We start from the raw sequence: 2,500 nt of genomic DNA, 5'->3' as shown, positions 1-2,500 counted from the left end.
GCCATCCACGCTCAGTGCCCCTGAACAGTACTCGATCTGCTCACGTCGCGTCCGTTGACCACACGCTGCTGATGTGCCCTGGGCTAATTTACTCAGTTCCGTCGAGCTGTGTGACCATGTGTGAAGTGTGCGTTTCATCCGGTGTGGCGTTGACCGTTTCACCAGCTTACATTTTGTGGAAAAAAGGAGGATATCTGCGTTCGGAAACAGCGACTAAATGAATGGGGTTTCAAGTGTTTTACTTTCCCTTATCCTGGCGCAAGTTCTGTACGCTGGTGACTCCGTTCAGAGGAGAGTGATATTTTGTTTTACAGTAGATTCGAACGTAGAAATAAAAGCATCAAGAGGTTTTTGTCTAGTATTTACTATAAAATGTATAGCACTTTTAGGTTCGTGTATAGTGGTTTAGGCTTTCGTTATCTAGTAGCATATCTTAAATTCAGCAACAACTTTTAATACCATTTTCTTCCGATACCGAAACCTGTAATTCGTAATGTTTTTTCTTTGTATAAAACGCCCAATGACCGGTCAAAAATGTGTTTCTTGTTAACATAATAATTTCTTGCAAACGTTGCAATTGTTGCCTGGAGGTTACTGCTATGGCTGGGCACCACGGTACTAGTAGCAGTAGCAGCAGTTGTCGCACTAGTAATGATAATCATTATTGTTATCATTGTTGTTGTTATCATTATTATTGTAATTGTCATTATTATTTTAATGTACTATTACAAATATTATTACTATTATTATCTTTATCACTGTCGTCGTTGTCATTATTGTTATTGTTTTTTGGTTATTATTATTGTTACTGTTATTTTCATGAATATTATTATCATTATCATTTTTAATTTTCAGAGTTATCATCATATATTGTTATCATCATCATCACACCATCGTCGTCGTCGTCGTCATCGTCATCATCATCATCGTCAATCAATAATGTTGTTATTTTGTCATTATTATCGTTGTTATTACTGTTATTATTATTATTGATATTATTACTGTTATTATTACTATCAATAATTTATCATTGGCATTGTCATTATTATTGTCATTGTTATTGCTAGCGTTGGTGTTATTATTACAGTTATGATTATATGAATATATAATTAAAAAGTATTTTGCTATTTTGTATAATAATTCCAATTCTAATGATTAAGAAAAAATAATATTACCATTAACGTTAACATCAACATCAAGATCCACATTTAGTTTTTTTAACATTCAGTATTATTGTTTATTATTATTACTATTAGTATTACAATAAGTATCATTATCATTATTATTATCATTGTTATTATGATTTTTGTCGTCGATGTTATAACTATCATTCTATTATTCTGTTATCTTATTTATATATATCATTGTCATCATTATTTTCATTGTTACTATTATTTTTAATCACCATTACCAATACAGTCATCAATATAATCATCATTTACAGTAATATAATAATCATTTACAGTCATATAATCATCATCATTCTTGTCGTGTATACTATCTCGATAATCTTTTTTAAGTTGTTATTCAAGATTGAGTCTTTTAAGGTTAAGTCTCTGCAATTATCATTCAAAATTGTTCTATTCCTTTATTTATATTTTGTATCATTGACCATCATATTTCGATAAGTTGATTGTCATTTTCCGTGTATTCCTCCCTAGCTCTCCCACGTGTCTGCACCAATGATGTTTGTCTGTCAGAAGATGAGTGGGCGAGACCTCAGTAAGGAACTGGTGTGGGTGAGTTTTCTTTCTTCATATGGAGTTTGTGCTTGATACGTCCCGAGATTTTGAAATAGAACGAAAGAAAGAAAGACAGAAAAGCAGAAAAAATGGAAATGTCCCATATTTTGTTATAAATTATCTCTGTTCCATACTCTGCATAGCATTGATTTCCATTTCCCTGTGGGCGGGGAAGTTGGACAGCTGACTTGGCTATTGAACATGGCGGCAGGAGTGATAAGTAACATTATGAAGTTTTTCCTTTCTTTTCGCTCTCTTGATATAAATAGTTGGATTTTGTTCGAGAAGAGATAATATTTTTCTCTCAATCGCGTTTTCTCCCCCCCCCCCTCTCTCTCTCTCTCTCTCTCTCTCTCTCTCTCTCTCTCTCTCTCTCTCTCTCTTTCTTTCTTTCTCTCTCTCTCTCTCTCTCTCTCTCTCTATCTATCTATCTCACCCCCCCCCCCACCGTCTCTCTCTCTCTCTCTCTCTCTCTCTCTCTCTCTCTCTCTCTCTCTCTCTCTCTCTCTCTCTCTCTCTTCTCTCTCTCTCTCTCTACTCTCAGTCTCACATTCTCTCTCTCTCTCTCTCTCTCTGTCTCCCTACCTCCCTCTACCTATATATCTATGTATCTTTCCCCTCTCTCCTCCCTCACTCTGTCACTTCATCCCCTTCCTTACTCTCTCTTCTCTCTTTCTCTATCTCCCCCCCCCTCTCTCTCTCTCTCTCTCTCTCTCTCTCTCTCTCTCTCTCTCTCTCTCTCTCTCTCTCTCTCCTCC

General features: G+C 35.7%; 1 protein-coding gene across 1 annotated transcript in view; it reads right to left on the bottom strand.

Annotated features, from left to right (window-relative positions):
- LOC113812293 (serine-rich adhesin for platelets) overlaps nucleotides 1–2,500 on the bottom strand; it is a 15,893-nt gene that overhangs the window by 144 nt on the left and 13,249 nt on the right. The window contains exons 6-7 of the mRNA XM_070124092.1: nucleotides 1,877–1,934; nucleotides 1–194 (exon numbers count right to left, since the gene is read on the bottom strand). The exon at nucleotides 1–194 is cut by the window's left edge and continues 6 nt beyond it. Coding sequence (XP_069980193.1) covers nucleotides 1–194; nucleotides 1,877–1,934 — 252 coding nt within the window. The remainder of the gene's footprint in view (nucleotides 195–1,876; nucleotides 1,935–2,500) is intronic.

The sequence above is a fragment of the Penaeus vannamei genome, chromosome 8, assembly GCF_042767895.1.
Source record: "Penaeus vannamei isolate JL-2024 chromosome 8, ASM4276789v1, whole genome shotgun sequence".
NCBI lineage: Eukaryota > Metazoa > Arthropoda > Malacostraca > Decapoda > Penaeidae > Penaeus > Penaeus vannamei.
This window is presented reverse-complemented; position numbering and strand designations above follow the sequence as displayed.